Source organism: Neomonachus schauinslandi, chromosome 10 (genome assembly GCF_002201575.2).
Source record: "Neomonachus schauinslandi chromosome 10, ASM220157v2, whole genome shotgun sequence".
Taxonomy (NCBI): domain Eukaryota; kingdom Metazoa; phylum Chordata; class Mammalia; order Carnivora; family Phocidae; genus Neomonachus; species Neomonachus schauinslandi.
Genome location: NC_058412.1, coordinates 126,260,887 through 126,280,398, shown reverse-complemented (window position 1 = coordinate 126,280,398; position 19,512 = coordinate 126,260,887). Strand labels below are relative to the sequence as shown.

General features: G+C 41.9%; 1 protein-coding gene across 1 annotated transcript in view; it reads left to right on the top strand.

Moving 5' to 3' along the window:
- Nucleotides 1-19,512, top strand: part of STAU1 (staufen double-stranded RNA binding protein 1) — a 38,837-nt gene that overhangs the window by 4,922 nt on the left and 14,403 nt on the right. The window contains 5 exon segments of the mRNA XM_044918586.1: nucleotides 447-603; nucleotides 2,582-2,720; nucleotides 4,616-4,774; nucleotides 5,859-5,865; nucleotides 14,386-14,484. Coding sequence (XP_044774521.1) covers nucleotides 447-603; nucleotides 2,582-2,720; nucleotides 4,616-4,774; nucleotides 5,859-5,865; nucleotides 14,386-14,484 — 561 coding nt within the window.

Here is a 19,512-nt window from a genome sequence, read left to right as displayed (position 1 = left end):
TGGGATTGTGTTTTCAGACAAGAGACCACAAACGCATGAGAACATCAAAACGAACGTCTTAATTTATATGAGATACTATGTGTCTAAATCAAGTTTGCTATATTTCTTCCATGAGAAGTAACTGGAAGACAGTTTCTATTTGGATGACTTCCAAAAAATCAACATCTAATATTTAGTATATGCAGGAAAACTTTTCTTAATCTCTATGCTTACCCCCATTTTTCAAAGCATAGTTTTGTCACAGAATGCTGTTCAATGCTGGTCAATGATATATGTATCTTTTGGTGTTTATAGAAACAACAAAAAATGGGGGTGAAGGGATAAATTGCCAAGATAATAATCAGGCCTTTTAAACCATGGCCATAAAAAATGTTCAAGGTCCAACGTGACATACTATAGTCAACATCAGGTATCATGAATTGAGAGCTCACAATTTTCATTTGTAGGTGTTTACAGTACAGCTAACACTTGGAGATCAGCACTGGGAAGCTGAAGGAACTAGTATTAAAAAAGCCCAGCACACAGCTGCTGCCAAAGCTTTGGAAGGAACAAAATTTCCTAAACCCATAGTCCGCCCTTTTCGTAGCGAAGGAAGGAATCCAGGTATTATGCGTGGGCCAAGACAGGTTCCTTTCAAAAGTGTGTTTAGAGGTACCCATTCAGTATGTATATGAATTCTTTCTTAACTAACTTGTTGATTTTGAAAGCACAGTTTCTACACTACCAGTGGCAAACACTTACCTTTTCAGAATCCTTAACCATACTCTAAATCTGAAGCATTGGTTCCCAATCTCTGGTCCCGTGACTCCTGAGGATCTGCAAAGAAGGTCCTGAGAGGTGGGGGGGTGTCACCAGACAATTTCCAAGGTTTCAGAAAAGCTTAGAGAAAATACCTTTTGTTCCTCGATAAGGTGGTACAGATTGCCAAGACTGTAGGCCTTAGCTGGGATCACTTCAACCCAGTGTGGAAATACCAGTTATAACACATTGATCAGAAACGCTGATTGTCAGTTTCATGTCTCCTGATCCTTAAACGGAATGAGAAAATAACTTAAATATTTATCACTTAAATACTATTAGTAGACAATATCTCTTCAAACAAGGGACCCACGGAGAAGGGAGAAGACTAATAGAGAAGAGCATCTGGTAAAAGCTTGGGAACCACTGACCTGCCACGGTGGGTGGGAGTGGCTCCGTTGTAGCCACGTTACCTGTCATCACACACGAAGCCATCCCAGTCCCTTGGTACACAGGAAGAAATCTGAGGGATCTCGGCTACACCTTTCTTGTTGCTTTTAATTTCTTTGTGTTGTTTCAGATTCATTCTCTACTGCAGGTAGATTTTCTGGGTCAGAACTGCTCTGAAGATGATTCAGTTTATGTTAAAATGCAACTGTATGAATCACATAAAAAAAATAAAATTCTCATGTTAGGAAGAGAGAAGCTGGTTACTTCTGTGACCCTCTGATTTTGCAAACCCAAAGATATTCTTATAGATTTGATTCATGCACTAAATTTAGTCGAACCAGTTATAGTACAGAATCAAGTCATTTTTTATTTTCCTCTACGTACATAAAGTGCCTAAAGAGGCCTTTTTAGGTGGATTTTTGTGTGCCTTTAAGTTGAACTTTGCCATTGCTAGTGTTGTTCTGTGTTTGATGTGCAGGTGTTGTTTTCAAATGTGATTGTGCATTGACACTGCTCTTTCCAGCCTGATTTTCCTTTTACATTACATGTTTTTAACAGTTTATGAACTGGATGAACTGAGGGGAAAAAATTGGAAAATGAACAGTGTGTATTTTCTGTAGTTGATAATTCTGAGATAACTTATACTTGCTGTTGTTTATATGGAAACAGAACTAATTTTCCTAACAAGTATTCTCACAGGTCAAATTCCAATGTAAATATTGAGATTGGAAATATCTGAATATTTTGCCGCCCTCATCTGACTTCTCCAGATACAATTTACTTGCCTCCTCCTCAGTGATTCCACACCTTTCCTTATAGCACACATCCTGTTGTATAGTAGTTCTTTGAGAGTGTTTGTGTTATTTGAATCCTCTGGGGCAAGAATTGTATCCCTTAGCACAGTGCTTTACATCCACTTAGTACTTAGTAAGTGCATCATTCTATGAAATAGCGTGCATCAACACACTTCTAAGTGTAAGCCAATAGCCCAGCAAGTCAGTACAGTCAGAGTTATACTGGCTAAGGATTCCCAAACAGTAAAAGGATTTGGACAGTCACAGGGATTTTTTTTAATCATGGAATTTGATGTGTATTGGAACTGATTTCTAATAACTGGAATGTGTGGCTTTCACTGATAACATCTTGTGCTAGTTGTTGCCCCTGTAATAGCTCTTATGGTGTATTTTGTGCTGTTGACTGTGTATTAATATCTAGAAATCACAGCAGATTCTTGGATTTCCTGACCTGACGCCTAGCAATGTAGTACTTATATCTTTTCATGAAATGCATTGTGAATCCAATTAGTAGAAAGCATGCTATTCTTTCTGATTTTAGTGACCGTCATTCTCATGTCAGAAAACAACCAGTTCTCTATGTTGATTATGTGTTGCAGAAAGCATAACCCCTACTGTAGAACTAAATGCACTGTGCATGAAACTTGGAAAAAAACCAATGTATAAGCCTGTCGACCCTTACTCTCGGATGCAGTCCACCTATAACTACAACATGAGAGGAGGTGCTTATCCCCCAAGGTATGTGTCTGTTTGTCTTAAATACAGGTGAATATATATCTCATTTTTGACATGGAAGAATAAAATCTGTAGATTGTGGGGCACATAATGATTTGGTCATATTTAGGCTTGCCAAATGTTGAAGTCAGTCTTAATTGTGCTGGTACTTTTGGAAGTATGTCTTAATGCTTCTTTAACTCTTGTCGCTAGGGGCGCCTGGGTGGCTCAGTCGTTAAGCGTCTGCCTTCAGCTCAGGTCATGATTCCCAGGTCCTGGGATCGAGCCCCACGTCTGGCTCCCAGCTCAGCAGGGAGTCTGCTTCTCTCTCTCCCTCCCCCCTGCTTGTGCTCTCTCTGTCTCTGTCTGTCTCTCTCTCAAATGAATAAATAAAATCTTTAAAAACAAAACTCTTGTCACTAGCAAGGGCCTGAGCATATTCCTCACTAGCAGTGTGGCTATGCCCCAAGAAAATTTGGTTAAAGGTCACCTTTTTTTTTTTTTTTTAAGATTTTATTTATTTGAGAGAGAGAGAGAGAGCACATGAGAGGGGGGAGGGTCAGAGGGAGAAGCAGACTCCCTGCCGAGCAGGGAGCCCGACGCGGGACTCGATCCTGGGATTCCAGGATCATGACCTGAGCCGAAGGCAGTCGCTTAACCAACTGAGCCACCCAGGCACCCCAAAGATCACCTTTTTAACTGCTTTGTTAATTTGAGCATGATTCCCACAACATCAAGATTCTCAGCATCCAGGGGCGCCTGGGTGGCTCAGTGGTTAAGCTTCTGCCTTCAGCTCAGGTCATGATCCCAGGCTCCTTGGGATCGAGCCCTGCATCGGGCTCCCTGCTCAGCGGGAAGCCTGCTTCTCCCTCTCTGGCTCCCACTGCTTGTGTTCCCTCTCTCACTGTGTCTTTCTCTGTCAAATAACTAAATAAAAAAATCTTAAAAAAAAAAAAAAAAAGATTCTCAGCATCCATAGATTTTTTTCCTTTTTTTTTTTTAAGATTTTATTTATTTATTTGAGAGAGAGAGAGATCGAGCACAAGCTGGGGGAGGGGCAGAGGGAGGAGAAGCAGACTCCCCGCTGAGCAGGGAGCCTGACGCAGGACTCGATCCCAGGACCCTGAGACTATGACCTGAGCCGAAGGCAGACGCTTAACTGACTGAGCCACCCAGGCACCCCTAGATTTGCTAATTACTGCTTATTGGGTACTTTTTGACTTTGAACTTACGTGCTGTGTAATAGCCTTGGAGTACAGGTGCAGTAAAATACTAATTGAAACCCGAAAACATCATGTATTAAAAACCTCTTGTTGGCAGTCCTGAGACATGAGTGGATAGACTGATGATCAGAATGGAAGTTTTCCTTTCCCTGCCTGACTTGGATGGAGGCAAAGCCATTTGAAAAATACAGGCTCTGAAATGTAAGAAGCCAGGCTCTCCCAGGCTTGTTGGGTTTCCAGAAAGGAGGGGCCTTTCTAAAAAAGAAAAAACAAACAAAACAAAAAAAAACTTTTGTTAAAAAATTCCCAGCCTTTTCTGGAGACAGGCAAGTGTGACTCTCAGATCTGAGAAAGTAGAGCAAGTTAAGTCGACTACCTCAGCCAAAGCCTAATTCATTTTAGATTTTGTAAATTCGGGTTAGCATTATAAATTGAACTCATGTAATCTGTAAGCTAGTCCATTCTGTGAAACATAAGGTTGCTTCCTAAACAGTATTTGCTCATCCTGTGTGCCAATTCTAATCCAGCGTAAGCCTATGAAATCTCTGTATATTGATGAGGAGTCCTTAATGGCAAGGAAGCCCTGATGTGGTTTAGGTCCCATGATGAAGGAAAGACCCAGAATTTGCCAGAGAACGTACAGGTGACTTAACTGATCTGAGACTGTAACTCTGCTAATCCCCTTTTTACTTTCAGGTACTTTTACCCATTTCCAGTACCACCTTTACTTTATCAAGTTGAGCTTTCTGTGGGAGGACAGCAGTTTAATGGGAAAGGCAAGACGAGGCAGGCTGCGAAACACGACGCCGCTGCGAAAGCTTTGCGGACCCTGCAGAGTGAGCCCCTGCCTGAGAGGCCGGAGGGGAGGCGGCCAGGCGAGCAGGTGGGTGCGGAGAGGGGTCCTCTTGGGGTCTTTTTCTGAGATGAGAGCTGTCCATAATGTTTGTTATTTGGTAGCTTACACGATTCTGTGCTCTGTAGTTTTCTGGCCTTCCCCCGCACCCCTTTAAAAAATGTTTTAGTAAGAAAGATGCCTTCTTTTTTCCTCTGTGGTATAGTTTTGAGTGAACATGGTAGATTGTGACTAAGCTGAATTGTGAAGTACATGTATTGATGAATTCTTCGGTGCAAAAGATTATGCTTGTTAGAATCTACTGCAATTTATGGTACCAGCTTAGAGAATTTTCTAAAGCCATTTTTTGACCAGCTACTCTATTATGTTGAAGTGCCGGTTACCTATTGCTGCATAACAAACCATTACAAAACCTAGTGGCTTAACCACCTCTAGGCATTTATTTTGCTCACATATCTGCAGTTTAGGCAGGGCTTGGCATGGGAGCTGGTCTCTTCTCCACATAGCTTTGGCTAAGGTGGTTCCGCAGGAGCCAGAGGATCCATTTTCAAGATGGCTGCTCCCTCACATGGCTGGAAGTTGGTGCTGGCTGTTGGCTGAGAGCTTGGCAGGGGCTCTGGCCTGAGCACCTCCGTCCCTCTTAGTTATCCTATGCAGAGGCTGCTTCCCCATCCTCATGGTATGGTGCTGGCTTCCAAGAATGAGTATCCTAGAAGACAGGAAAGGAAGCAGCTTCCAGTTTCTTAAGGGCTAGGCCCAGGAATCCCCACAGCATTGCTTCTGCTATATTCTACAGGTCAAGCAGGCACAGAGCCCAGATTCAAAGGGAGGAAATATAGAACCTCCCTTTTTATTAATAGGTAAAATTCACACAACATAAATTCACAATTTTAACTGTTTTAGGTGTACAGTTCAGTTGCTTTTAGTACATTGACAGTGTTAACCCCACTTCTGGATGAGAAGAGTGTCAAAGAATTTGCGGGCCACGTTTTAAAAATCTCTTGGTAGGAATAGGTTTTTAACTCCTTGCGACTAAAAACCTCTTGTTGGCAGTCCTGAGACATGAGTGGATAGACTGATGATCAGAATGGAAGTTTTCCTTTCCCTGCCTGACTTGGATGGAGGCAAAGCCATTTGAAAAATACAGACTAAATACGAACATAGGTCTTAGGGAGTCAGTGACTATTTTTCGTCATGGTGTGTTTCCATTTTCCAGTGTAATCACACATTTTAAAACAGAGATGATGTGTTTCCAGGGTCCAATGAGGACCAAATAAAAGAAGGGACTGTAATTTAGAAGAGAGGGATTTCATGAAGTTAAAGGGATGAGCTTCTTACTGGTGAGTTTTGTTAGAGGCAGTCAGTAGTATAATCTGAGTCATTTTGGAGGCTTTGCATTTCTTTACTTCAGTTTGGTGCTAATGTAATTGGAGTCAGATGGGGTAGTTATTTCTCAGTTTTTTGTAGCCAGCAGTTGTTAAATGATCGCTGAACACTGGTATGTGGGCTGTCTGCTTCAGAACCACTTGAGAAGTTTAAAAAAAAAATTCCTTAGTCCAACCCACACGATTCTAATAGGAGTCTGTCTTTTGCCTTTTTTTTTTTTTCTTTTTAAATGTGCTCTTGGAGTAACTCTAAAGCTCGATCAGGGTTTGGGAACCCCTGGTCCTAAGTATTATCAGTGCTTCCCCCTCAGGCAGCTGCTCCACTTTGAATCCTGCTTGGAAGTGCTCCCCATATTGTTGAAAAGGGCAGGTGCCCATTGGTGTCTCCATGGCCCTGGAGCAGTGTGGTCAGTTCCAGCCTGAGGGCAGAGGCTGGAGTGGACTCGCTCTCCTGAGCTCAGTTTCACGCACTCATCTGCCATCTGCACAGAGCTTTGCTGAGAGTAATGTTAAATCTCCTCGTGCCCTTGTTCTAGTTCTGTATGGTTTGAAACAGAGACCGTGCCCTTCAGAAATGGCTGAGACTGGCTTAACCAGTGCTGCAGAAATAAGAATCATTGAGTCGAATCAGACTTTCTTTGAGATAATAAATGAAACACTTAGCCTCCCGCCTCAGTGAGCTGCCCTTTGATTTACCAGGCCTCCTGGGTAGGTGGGTAGTAGGGTGCAAAGAGAGAGACATTTTTATTTTTTAATTAATTTTAAGAGAGAGAGTGCACAAGTGAGTGGGGAGGGGCAGAGGGAAAGGGAGAGAGAGAAAATCCCAAGCAGTCTCCACACCTAATGCGGAGCCCAACTCAGGGCTCAGTCTCAGGACCCTGAGATCATGACCTGAGCTGAAATCAAGAGTTGGAGCCCCAGGTGCCCCAGGAGGGACATTTTTAGAAGGTATCTTTACCTTTTTTTACTTAGAGTTAATGCATGTGAACTATAAAAATTTAAAAAACGTTTTGGTGGATGTCAGTGCATATATAAGTAAATACATGCACCCGTCTGTTTAACAGAAGTGGGGTGATATCATATGGTAACCACTTTTTTTTCACTGAACCGCTTATCATGAATACATTGTCATGCCATTTACTTATAATTCCTTGGAGGACTCAAATTCAACTGGCATCTAAGCAGTTTTTAATAGCTACAAAGTGTTTCACTGTGTGAACATAGCAGTTTATTTTTTCAACAGAGCCTTAGTTATTTGGGTTGTTTACTGTGTTTCCTTTTAGAAAATAGGTAGTGAAGAACATTGTTGTAGTTAAATCTTTGTTCATGTCTATGCCTTTTTATGAGCCATCGACCTGGAGCTGAATTGCATGGCAAGTGTATATGGCCAAGTTCCCCACTAGAAAGATGGTACCATTTTAGACCTCTGCCAACAGGGTGTGAGCAGCGTGTTTGCCCCTGGCCTGCCAGGATTGGAGATTATAATTTTAAACAAACTGTTCATTTTGCTTTTGACGATTTGTAGGGCATGTGATTGTGTGGTGGATCAATTCATCTTCTTTAGAACATGGCCAATAAAGACAGCAATTTCTGCCTACAAGGCAGATATAGTCTGGTCCCTTGACGATAGGCATCGTGCTAGGCCCTGAGGAAAAACCACAGCCCTTTCCCTTCCCTGGTGGGGTTTCATTGAACAGCTGACAGATGTTAACGTTAGAATCATCAGAGTGCAGTGAGTGCTAGTGTGGGAAGTAGCAAGCATTATGAGAGCATCAGAGGTCTTATTTATTTATTTATTAATTATTTGAGAGAAAGAGAGCACTAACAGGAGGGACAGAGCAAGAGGGAGAGAGCATTTCAAGCAGACTCCCTGCTTAGTGTGGAGCCCAACGTGGGGCTCAATCCTACGAACCTGAGATCACGACCTGAGCCGAGACCAGGAGTCGGACACTTAACCGACCGCACCAGCCAGGCACCCAGCTGTCTCCTTTAGAGGGAAGTGAGGGTGATGCATTTAGAGAAGTCCCTTCTGGGGAAGTGGCGTTGAAGCCGAGACCAGACAGAAGCAGAAGAGCGGGAGCAGCTTGTGTAAGGGTCCTGCGTTGGGAATGTGCCGTTTGTTTTTTGTTTTGGTTTTTAAATCTAATGTTTGTGGTAATAAAAAATGACTTACTCAGTGTCTGAGCTGCTAGGAGCAAGATGGCTAATAGCTACAGTATTTGTAACAGACAAAACAGGAGCTAGCTGAATGTCCACTGGTAGGGAAGTGGTTAAACAGCTACATTTGTCAGAGGGAGGCCCAGGGTGTGGTAGATCTGTACACATAGGCATGAAAGGAGCTGCATCATGTAAGGGGTGGGGGGCGATCAAGAACCAGAGCTGTAGTTTTGTAGATAGTGTGATCCTGTTTGTGTTTAAGTAAATAAAAGTGCCAACTGTGTGTATGTATGTATGCATATGTATATGTTTGGTTGCACGTAGTTTCTGTCTTGAAGGCTGGATCAAGCTTTAAAAGTAGTTTTCGCTTTGTGGTAGTGGTAGGAGACAGACTTTTAAAAAAAATTGTACTGTCTGAAGGGTTTTTTTAATACTAGTGTAAAAATAAATACATGCAGCTCTTCTGGTCTTGAGTCTTATCTTCACTTGGGCCAGGGCTTAAACTAAAATTGGAGACCTTGATTTTCATTATTCTGTCAGGGTCCGTTAGACCCAATTTTCATTTTTGAGCTGCCTTTTCAAGCTCTGTAAGGAGTGATACTGCATGACTTGTATTCTTTTCTGGAGATCTTACAAAGAACAAAGAGAAAACATACTTACTTTTTTAAATAGAATAAAACTCATTCTGTCTTACACTGATCACATAGGTCCTTTGGACCCTTTTGTAAATCTCCTCCTTAGGGAATCTAAATTTTCCTTTGTCTTGAGACCTTCTGCTCTTTGTCATCCGACATATCATTTCAGCACTCTTTGTAATCCATTCCTAAACATGCTGAGCAAGACTCAGATAAAAGGACATGGAATTATGATGCCATCCCGGGGTGGCTGCTCAGTAGTGAAATAACTCCTCGTCACATCATCCTTTGCTGTGCCTGCTGCACTGCCCGATGCAGCGCATCCTTCCAAGAAGATGCAGAAGACTGGAGACACCATCTTTTTCCTGTGCACTTAGCTTTCCTTGAACTCAGGTGGGAAGTTAGAATTTTTCTTTGCCTCTAATGGCAAAAAGAAGAAAGTTGACAGAGGAAGACTTTCCCGTTATTAAACAAGCGGGAAGATGAAAGCAGAGGGACAGCAGGGCCCTAGACTGCAGTGGTGATGGTGGGATTGAGAGTTTAAGCGAATCTCAGACTGTGAGTCTTCAGACAGTATCTTAGATAAGCTCTCCCAAACTCAAGAATCAGCAAGTGAACAGTGTATTTCTATGGTGTATGAAAAGCAAATGTGTATTCTTTTCTGACCATTCAACAGGAAGGACATCGTCACACATTATTTTGTGACAAGAATCTGGAACATCCTGTTTTGATTTTTTAAACAGTATGTGTGACAGCATTCTTCTAATTTTTATCATGTTTGGCCACCAGAATTTACTTCTCACCACTTATGGTCCACAAAATAAGTGGACAAATGCAAAAGGTGTGTGTACAAAGGTCATTAGGAGAATATAGATGATAAGACAATGAAAAAACATTAGATCCTTCCTTCGGGGTTTACAGATCTAAAAATTAAAGCATTTTGTAGTTAGGGAGCAAAGAAGATGGCTCTTCTGTCTTTGATACAGTTATGAGTCAGTTTCACAAGTAGTGTGTTCTGATGATACCACTACCAGAAGAATCAGAGGTTATGATAAGCTAGAACCCACTGGGGATGGATTTGAAAAATGGCATTGCTACAGGTGGGCTGTGCTCCTGGTTCAGACGTGCTAACAGATGAGCAGTTAGCTGCATTTGAAGGACCGTGCCCATTTGGGGTACATAAATGCTTTCCAGACTACAAACCTGGAATAAAAACTTGGATTTGCTATTTTAATTTCTTTTCTTTTTTTTTTTTTAGATTTATTTATTTATTTTAGAGTGAGCAAGCGGGGTGGGGCGGGGGGTGGGGGCAGAGGGAGAGAGAGGATCTCAAGCAGACTGCCCGCCCAGTGAGGTGCCCCATGTGGGCCTCTGTCCCTTGACCCTGAGATCATGACCTGAGCCAAACTCAAGAGTCAGACGCCTAACCAGCTGAGCCACCCAGGTGCCCTGCTGTTTTAATTTCTTGTTAAAATCTCTAAGGAAAAGATTCTTACTGTCCTTTTATTCTGTATGTTATTTGTAAAATGACTAAATAGAGAAAAATAAAGAGTCTCTTGGAGCCAGATAGTAAACGGTGAGATGACTATTTTTTTCTGGCATACTGAGGGTTAAGCATGGTTCAGAGTGTTTATTTCTTTTCTTAATGTTGCCTAGATTTTATTGCTGAACCATACACTATGGAATTGATGTTAACAGTAATTCCCACTTCATGAAGGTAAGACTAAGGCTCCACTACACTTTCCCCATTTTACTGGGAATGGTATTTGTGGATTTGTTTTTGACTCATTTTGCTGCTTTCCCATTGCAACATTTTGTTCACTCCAGATAATATCAAAATTATGTAAAAGAGCAACATAATCTCACTTCCAAGTAAATGTATATCTTTGTTTCCTGTTTTGCATTTTTATTTTACTGGCTGCTTTGTCCCTATTGAAATCCCTTGAGAAACAATGGCTTAGAGCAGTGAATCTCCACTCTGCTTGTAAAATCAGCTGGAGTCTTTAAAAAAAAAAAAAAAAAGTACTATAAATAAAATGGATCTTTAAGCCCTACCTGAAAAAAATTTAAGTTCCCTCATCTGGAGTAGGAATCTAGATAGCATCTGTCCTTGCAGAGCTCCCAAGTGATCCTGATGCTGCTGTGGTTAAGAAACACTGGCTTACAGTTTAGATTTTTGCAGTAGATTGTTGTTTTCCATCAGACTTATGTGGAAGCTCAATATATAAAATAGGAAAGTAGCATTTGATTAGTATAAACTTGTAAGTTTGAATTTTAGAGTATTTTTGAAGGTAAATCAGTGAAAATTATTTATGTGAGTTTTCAAAACACAGAATATATCATATATTGTTTTCGTCCACTAAAAAAACATGGCTGTGAGAAAGATACATTCCCATTTTAAAATCATGATTAAGGCTGCCGGGAAAGGAGAGTGAGGAGAGCTTCGTTGTTTTCCTTAAAAAAATTAAAATTTAATGTCAGTAGTTCTTAATGTTGGGACATTTGTTAAATCTAGCACAATTGCCTGTTACATTATTTATCTGTGCTTTTCTGAATGTTTGAAATAGGTCATAATTAAAAGTTAAAACTAATTGGGCTGGTAAAGTGAACAACAGGTTTGAAAATTGGAGTACATGCGTGGTGGCTGAAGTCTTATTTTAGCCTCAGCACCCAGTTTATTTCTAAATTTTGTTCTGGTTGCATTAACAGTTACTTAGCATCCGAGTGGAGCCTTTGTTTTAACTCATCTGCTTAAAAAAAAACCTGTGGATATCCATCAAATAAACAGCTGTCATAAACCTTAATTGTGCACAAAAATGAGTTAATCTCTTAGCATAAGTTAATGTGTTGACAATCTCTAGTGTGTTAATATTTGGTACGAAACATACTTTTTTAAGTTGCTTTTTAAAGATAAACATAACATAAAGGTTACCATTATAACCATTTTTGAAGTACACAGTTCTGCAGCATTGAATATATTCTCAGTGTTGTGCAACTGTCACTACTACCCATTTCTGGAACTTTTTTATCTCACATTGAAACTCTGTGCACATTAAACAATAACTTCCCCTCCATTCCCCCTGCCTCGCCCCGCCCCGCCCACCCCAGGGAACATCTTACTTCTGTCTCTATGTATTTGCCCATTCTAGATACCTAATATAAGTGGATATTCATCTTTTGTCAGGCTTATTTCATTTATCATGTTTTCAAAGTCCATCCATGTTGTAGCATGTGTCAGCATTTCCTTTCTTTTTAAGGCTGAGTAATAATACTCCATTGTGTGACGGTTCCACATTTTGTGTATCCATTCATCTGTTGTTGGATGTTTGGGTTGTTTTCACTTCTTGGCTACTGTGAATAATGCTGCTGTAAACATAGGTGTCTAGGTATCTGTTTGAGTTCTTTTAAGTTCTTTCGAGTACATATCTGCTAGTGTAATTGCTGGATCATCCTGTAAATCTATGTTTAACTTTTTGAGGAACCACCACACTGTTCTGCACAGAGGTTGGGCCATTTTATATTCCCACCAGGAATGCTCTGTGATTCCCACTGCTCCATGTGCTTCCTAACACTTGCTGTTTTCATTGGCCATTCTTAACGGGTGCAAAGTGGTGTCTCATTGTGATTTTGACTTGCATTTCCCTAATGATGAGTGATACTGAGCTCATGTACTCGTTAGCCTTCTTCATGTACTCATTTCTACCTTCTTAAGAAAATGTCTATTCAAGTCCTTTTCCCATTTTTAAATTGGGTTGTTTGTTGTTGAGTTGTTTATACATTCTGGATATTAATTCTTCATCAGATCTATGATCTGCATGTGCTTTCTCCTATCTGTGGGTCGTCTTTACTTTCTTGAGAGCGTCTTTTGATGCACAAAAGTGTTTAATTTTGATGCAGTCCAGTTTATCGGCTTTTTCTTTTGTTGCCTCTGTTTTCCGTCTCCGGCACATCCAGCATCATGAAGCTTTTTCCTGATATTCTAAGAGTTTTATGATTTTAGCCCTTATGTTTAGGTCTTTGATCCATTTTGAGGTAATTTTTGTATATGGTATAGGTGGTTTTTTGTTGTGTTTTTGTTTGCATGTGGAAATCTGTTTTTCTAAGCACCATTTGTTGAACATACTAAAATGCAGGGTGGTTGTTTGTTTAAGTTTAAAACTTGTTTAAAAAATTTCAAACCAAACCTCCACGGAGCTCTAAGGCATCTTGCTTGAAGATTTCTGGCTTTAAAGATTCACTCATAAAAAGTCAGGCCCTCTTTCCGTTTAGGATTTAAACAAGAATAAAAGTATCTTTAAGTTAATAGAGCCACCAGAAATGCTATGCAAATAGTTCTGACCAGGCAGAGAGTGAAGTGAAACCTGACTAGAAGGAGAAGGCCGCCATCATGACAGGAGAGAGAAGTAGAGTGTGTCTGGGATGAATTTACTGGTATAGGATTATATTCTTGATGGTATTAATATTTTTAACTTAAGAGTTTTATTTTTTTTCTATTATAGTGTGAAATACTGATACACGGAGGTGTAAGATCTATCTGATGAACGTATAGAAATGCACAACCGATAAAATCCTGGATAGTTTTAGCCATGGGTTCTTGTCAGAAAGTTCTAGTCTTGGAAATAGGATTTTTACAAATTCTTTGATAAAAGTCACAATAATAAGAAATAAGAAGAAAAATGCAGCTCTCTTGCCACAATTTGCAGGGAGGAGGGGGGCATTGCTATTACTGAGCTTATCTGGATTCTCATTATCACTGCGTGGATAGAGTCGGTTATCAGCTCGCACTGAGATCTCTGCCCTCCCTAATCCCAGCCTTGGCTGGAGGACTGTAAATGAACCTTGTTATAAAGATGGAGTCTCAGCCTTTGTTGAGCAGACTTGATTAGTTTGCACTTGAATTTTGGCCAGCAGCAGTGAGGAAAAGATTTTGTACACAATTTCATAATTTGTTCCATTGCATCCATTTTTTAAAAAGTGGGTTTCCAGGGACTTTTGTCCAAATGAGAAACCTGCATACTTAGATGGAGAGACTTCTATTTGAACTTGCCATGTCCCACACAGAGCTGTCTGTATTCTGACTTTTTCCAGAATGTGGCTCGCCGGTCCTCAGGGAAGGCTTTGGGAGTCTGTCACTCTTCCTGAGCAGCTGTGGGCGTGTGGTTGCGCCATGATGAGGCTGATTCATACCCCTGAGTCTGTTAGGTGTGGGGTTGTTTGTGGTGGATTTACAAGGTACAAGCTGACCCAAGTGTGAAATAATTTTTTTTTTTTTTTTTTAAACCTTTAAATTCATGGCCACATGGCACACAGGTGCCCTTGCTCCCTGGGGTAGTGCTCACTCCATGAAGCCAAGGTTCAGTGCTTAAGGTTTATCACAGCTGGGATGTTGACAGTTTTTAATAAGAGTTAACTACTAAACAATTATTCTTTCTTTAGGTGAATGGAAGAGAATCAGAAGAAGAAAATCTCAATAAATCGGAAATAAGTCAAGTGTTTGAGATTGCACTTAAACGGAACTTGCCTGTGAATTTTGAGGTAAGCTTGCTTTACAAGTAGGACTGCACTGTAAAATATTGTTGGCATTCACCATTGGGATGATTTTTTTCCTAAATAACATTGGAATTATCATCACAAACCTGTGAACCTTCAGGTTTAATACTCAGACTTTATACTTAACAAAGCAATATATATATATTTTTTTAAGATTTTATTTATTTGACAGAGAGATAGAGAGCACAAGTGGGCAGAGAGGCAGGGAGAGGGAGAGGGAGAAGCAGACTCTCTGCTGAGCAGGAAGCCCAATGCGGGACTCGATCCCAGGACCCTGGGATCATGACCTGAGCTGAAGGCAGGCGCTTAACTGACTGAGCCACGCAGGCGCCCCTTAGCAAAGCAATATTGATTCTCTTCTTCGGGGTTGCTAATTTAGGGGCTGCCATGCCCCTCCAGACAGTCCATGGATGGTCTGCGAGCCTCCCAGAATGATTTTGAAGATTGTGTTTTCTAGAGAGAGGTTCCATTGTTTTCATAAGACTCTCAAAAGACTCTGTTACTCCCAAAACATTAATCTCCTTAACAGTCCCTAGGAATCATACAGCGGAGTTAAAAGGACATCAGTTTTGTCCTTGTCCAGCATTTGCCCTGTAGATCACCTCTCTGATAATTTCATTTGTTGTTGGAGACTTTATGGTCTTAAAAACCATAACTAATGGGCTGTTAGTTCAATATGGAAAGTAAGGTACATTTAGGACATGTTTCCTTCAAGGACCCAGTGAGTCCAAACAGATGAGGCAGGTGGTGGAGGTTAGTAAGTTTTCTGTAATGGTCTGACACACGATGAATTCTTTGCAAATCCTTTTGGTTTCTGCACTTGGTTATGCAAGGTTGTGTTTTACTATACAATGCACGTTTCTTTATGAATTCTTTGGTCTTTCAGAGGTGGTTTTTTCTTTGTTTTTTTGAGAGAGAGCACGGGGAGGGTGGGGAGGGACAGAGGGAGAAGGAGACGGGGAGAGAATCTTGTGGAGCCCGATCTCATGACCCTGAGGTCATGACCTTAGCTGAAATCAAGAGTTGGATGCCTAGGGGCGCCTGGGTGGCTCAGTCAGTTAAGCGTCTGCCTTTGGCTCAGGTCATGATCCTGGGATCCTGGGATCGAGCCCCACACTGGTCTCCATGCTCAGCGGGCAGTCTGCTTCTCCGCCCCCCACTCGCGCTCTTTTTCTCTCTCTCTCAACTCTGTCTCAAAGAAATAAATAAAAAATCTTGAAAAAAGAAAAAAGTTGGATGCCTAACCGACTGTGCCCCCCAGGCGCCCCAGGTCTTTCAGAGTTCTAAAGACTATATATTTAGTCTTCCAAAATGCTGTACGCTTCTACTTCATTACTTAGGCAAATGTAATTTGAGGTGGGGCATTTGCTTAAAACAATTTTAAGTGGTCCATAAATTTCTTCTGGCCTGTTTCTTTTTTTAAAAAGTCCCCCTGTGGGGCACCTGGGTGGCTCAGTTGGTTAAAAAATCCCCCTGAAGTTTATTACGCTGTAAAATACTGTAATTTTGTAGCATTTTTGCAGTTACAAGTGACCTCCAAACTTCATGCCTGACCTTTATAAAATATATACCTTCTCTTATTAATGTGCTAGCGCCCTAAACTGGCTCCTGAGTTCCGTCCTTAACCCGTCTGCTGCGTGCTGCTGACTTCTGGCCTTTAGCTCGCAGTGCTTCCCTGCCTGCCGTGGGGCACAGGTGGGATGGGAAGTTACACTTGCATCATGGGGCCACCCTGCATCACCCCACACCCATCCCTGTCCCACCCTGGCCAGCAGGACCAGGTTTACACTGTCCCTTCCTCCCAGAGGGCAGAGCCCTGGACAGACGAGGACTGTGTGTTACCTGGCTCTCTGTCCCTTCTGGCCCTTCTCCCTCTGTTGGCATTGGGGGGGAGGGAGGCAATGAGACCGGAGATACGCAGAATGACAGGGCTAGTTGCTGGGTGGGAACTAGGTGGGAGCTTCACTCCGAAAACCAAGAGGTCTTCCTAGGTACCTGTTGCAGGAAGGGAAGAAGTCCTCCTTTTCTCCTCGTGCTGAGGGATTGGTAGGGCATGAGAATGGATTTTTAGAGATTAGAGGGGTGCCAAGATTGTGGGAGTGGGAGGTGCCTGGCTTCCCGGGTCACCTCAGGATTACAGAGGTGACTGCTGGCACCAGGGCCTTGGATCCCTGTGAAGCTTGCCACTTGTTTCTACTAGTTTGTTGCCCTGCCTGAGAGTCAGCTTTCTGGAACCTTAGTGAAGGAATGCCATTTTGTTTTTACTCTGTGGGATTTGGAGACCAGATTGCTTCTGTTCCACTTCCGCTTTGTTTAGATTTCGGATTTGGGTCTCAAGCTTGTGTTCGGGACTATGTAACACAGCAGGAAATGGTCTGATCACCTGAAGGAAGTTTTGGGAGTGCCCTCTGGTGGGTGAATATCTTTAGGGTAATCATTTAAGACATTCCAATTTGTTCGTTGGTGGTGGTGTTGAATTTGTTAATGTGAGTGCTTATGTTAAATAGCTCATCGATCAAAGGGTCAGATTACTTCCATTATTAGCTTGAGCAAGGGCTTTCATTTTTTTCCCCCACAGTTCTGTCTCTTGCACCTGGAAGATTACCTGGCACATACTGGATGCTCAGGAAATGTTTGTTGAGTAAATAAATGGAACAGTTTTTTTTTTTTTTTACTGAGTTTTTTATAGTAAAATCTGTCACATAGAAATCTGGGTTAGAAGTGTTTAATAGAAGAAGGCAGGAGCCTTTCCTACGGTTCTCCAGAAAAAATGTATATAGCTTGACTTTTGATAAAATACATAGTTTTAGTTAAAAAAATGTGATGGTGCTGATTGATAAAGTCACCGGGAGGCAGTTGTGACCTCTACATGACCTTGCACTAAATCCATTGTAGGTGGAACTCCACATTTAGATTGGTTGGCTGGTGATGTGAGTAGATGAGTCAACTCTGAGAGGCCAAGAGTCCGGGTGGGGCTGAGTGTTCGGAAACCAGGCTGTCAGGGTGGGAGGTGGTGTGTGAGGGGCCCTCCCTGCCAGCCTCTTCCTTTGGGGGCAGTGAAGGCCGCTCTCCGAGGGGCCGGGCCGCTGGTTCTCACCTGGGGAGCACAGCACTGCTGTTTTGGGGCTCCTGTGGTTTTCCTAGCCATTTTTTGAATATTTTATTTTGAAAAATTTCAAACCCGTGGAAAAGTTGGAAGAATAGGACAGTGAATTTCTCCTTCACTGAGATTTACTAGTGATTAACATTTTACATTTGCTTTTTCTCTCTGTGAATGCACATACTATTTTCTATCTCTTCTTACCCTTGCTGGGTCATTTGAGTAAGTGGCAGGTATCAGGATTCCTAAATTTCAACATGTATCTTTTAAGGACAAGACATTATCTTAAATAAGCACAATCTAATGATCAAATACAGGAAATTGAGCGTCACTAATTCTTTTTTTTTTTAAAGACTTTATTTATTTGAGAGAGAGAATGAGAGAGAGAGAGAGAGAGAGCACATGAGAGGGAGGAGGGTCAGAGGGAGAAGCAGACTCCCCGCCGAGCAGGGAGCCCGATGCGGGACTCCATCCCGGGACTCCAGGATCATGACCTGAGCCGAAAGCAGTCGCTCAACCAACTGAGCCACCCAGGCGCCCGAGCGTCACTAATTCTTATGTAACGTATGTCCTATATTCACATTTTGCCGTCTGTCCCTTCCGTCCTTGATGGCACGTATTTTCTTGTTCCCCTGGCAGCGCAGGATCACACCCTGCATCTGGTAGAGGCATCCCTGGGCTCTCCTTTTGTCTGTAACAGTTCGCAGCCTCTTTTGACATTTTTAAAAGGTACTTTGTAGAATGGCCCTCAGTTTGGTCTGATTGTTCCCTCATGATTAGTTTCAGATAATGCATTTTTTCCCTCAGGGCACCACAGATGTGGTGTCGGTTCTTCTGAGCATCACATGAGGGCATTTCCCCCGTGTCAGTGACGTTCCTTTCATTGGCTTACACCAGAGCTTCACCTTAAGGAGACTTTCTTTCTCTTTGCAATTAATCCGTATCCTGCGAGGAGATGTTTGAAGGCTATGCCCTCAGAGATTTCCCCATTGATTCTCATAGTCATTGATAATTCTTCCCAGTAACAGTCACTGCTATGGTGGATTTTCTGCCTTTCTGAGCTGACATTCCACAGGAAATACCCCACCTCTGTACGTTAATTTTTATTAGCATAGGTCCACAGCTGCTTTTTTTATTCAAAGCGTTACTTCATTATTGTTGTCATTCATTGGGGGCGCCTGGCTGGCTTAGTCGGTGGAGGTGGAGGAGTGCGGCTCTTGATCCTGGAGTCATGAGTTCAAGCCCCATATTAGGTGTAGAGCTTACATTTAAAAAAAGGAAAAAGAAAAAAAAAAACCATGGTTCAACATTATTGTCATTCATTTTGATATTCAAATTGCCATTCAGCTGGTTGCTGTGTCCTTTGATATTCCCCTGTGGGGATGTTTTGGGAGGGGAGGGTAGTTTTTTTTTTTTTTTTGAGGTAATTTACATACAGTAAAATCCATTCTATTTAGATTTATTGATGTGGTTTTTTTTTGTTTTTTTGTTTTTTTAAAGATTTTATTTATTAATTTGACAGAGAGAGAGATAGCGAGAGCAGGAACACAAGCAGGGGGAGTGGGAGAGGGAGAAGCAGACTTCCCGCCGAGCAGGAAGCCCGATGCGGGGCTCGATCCCAGGACCCTGGGATCATGACCTGAGCCGAAGGCAGACGCTTAACGACTGAGCCACCCAGGCGCCCCTATTGATGTGTTTTGATGAATATATACAGTGGTGGAACCACGCCTGCAGTCAAGACCTAAAACCTCTTTCACCCCGTAAAGTTGCCCTGAGGCCCTTTGCAGCCAGTTCTTTTCCTCCGTCCTCAGCCTCAGGCAACCACTGATCCAATTTCCGCCCCTACAGTTTTTCTCTTTTCAGAACATTACATAAATGGAATTACAGAGTTTATTGCCTTTAGTCTGGCTTCT